Source organism: Volvox carteri (assembly GCF_000143455.1).
Source record: "Volvox carteri f. nagariensis unplaced genomic scaffold VOLCAscaffold_63, whole genome shotgun sequence".
Lineage (NCBI taxonomy): Eukaryota > Viridiplantae > Chlorophyta > Chlorophyceae > Chlamydomonadales > Volvocaceae > Volvox > Volvox carteri.
The window spans coordinates 408,890-410,181 of NW_003307606.1; the positions used below are offsets into that span (position 1 = coordinate 408,890).

A 1,292-nucleotide genomic window follows, 5' to 3' on the forward strand; every position below is an offset into this window, starting at 1 on the left:
TACTAGCACGGGAACCTGGGGCATGCCAGCTTCGTCCACAAGGGAGTGGTTCGCTGCCCATCGACGTCCTCTTAGCTGCGACTATCGCCGAGTTCAAGCGTCAGCGAGGTCTTCGAAAAGGGGATATGGAGACCTTCACGATCCTTGGCGGGTACGTTTTTATGGAGCTGTGTTTTGCCTTGCTAATTTTCACCCACAGGGCAGGTCTTGCGAACGTTTGGCGCGTAGTAATGCTGCTTTCTACAGGCCTTATTTGTTTTTTGTGACTTCTTTTGAACAGCGCGCCATGTATGTGCATTTGAAATTGTATCAGCGCCCTTGCTGATTGGAAGCACCTAAGGATGTGCTTGTTACAAACAGGAGGAGGAACGGCGCCAGGCGCTTCTCAAGTATGTCCAGGAAGTCCAGCCGCAATCGGTGACACAGTTTGCTGAGCAGACCCACCCCGTGGTAAGTTCACATTCCTGACCTCGACGGCGAGCAAGAAACACGTCTGGCCAGCACCCCGCCGCGTCAACCTTCCATCCAGCCTGTCACGGCGACCAAACGCTTCCTCTTTCCGTTTCATCTCTCCAGCGAAACGTCCTGAACCCCCCCCCCTCACACCAGGTGGTCCAGGCGATGCGCCAGACGGTGCTAAACGTGGTTGGCAGCCTGCCACCACAGTACTTTAACGTTCGCATCACCACTATGGCAGAGAGCCTTGCCCAGCTAATGCTGTCCATCATGACCACGGGCTACATGCTCCGGTCAGCGCAGGTGTGTGGTTGGCCCTCGCAACGACATCATTCATTTCCTTTAGGTGTTTGGGCACAGGCAACTGGCGGAGAATTGCCAGCCATTGACCGCCAGCCAGCCATTGGGAATTAAAACATACCCCAATGAAGTGGTGTACCAGCTTAAGGATTTGGAGCAGCGGGGCGTCAAACACCTGCACCGGCGCTGATAGTGCATGCGAACCCTGTAGCCGCCGTCCGTCATCTCATTTGGCAGTACATTATCCGTCCCAGCAGCGGATCTGTGTCTATCCACTCTGTCCAGGGTGCTCAACGTTGGCCACATGTTACTCGTCTCTGATTCCCGATCTGGGACATCAGGTCGAGCAGCCAGCTTTGGTACATGACCATGTATCACTTCCCCTTATCATCCCTAGGGGGCCGTTACTTCTGAACATTAGTCAGGGTTTCCTTGATGCCACCTGTGCGGGTGCCAGGCAAGCGGCTTTCCATCAACGTCGTCCCGGCACAGTACAATAAGTTGTGTCAACGACATGATGTATGTGAGTAATGTGT

The 1,292-nt window shown here is 54.3% G+C and overlaps 1 protein-coding gene across 1 annotated transcript; it reads left to right on the forward strand.

Moving 5' to 3' along the window:
- Positions 1 to 351: 351 nt before the first annotated feature.
- VOLCADRAFT_35975 (uncharacterized protein) lies at positions 352 to 759 on the forward strand (the record flags this gene model as incomplete). The annotated part of the gene is made up of 2 exons (XM_002956592.1): positions 352 to 450; positions 610 to 759. Coding segments are annotated over 2 exons (249 nt in total), but the record flags the coding sequence as incomplete, so codon positions are not given.
- Between the last annotated feature and the right edge of the window lie 533 nt (positions 760 to 1,292).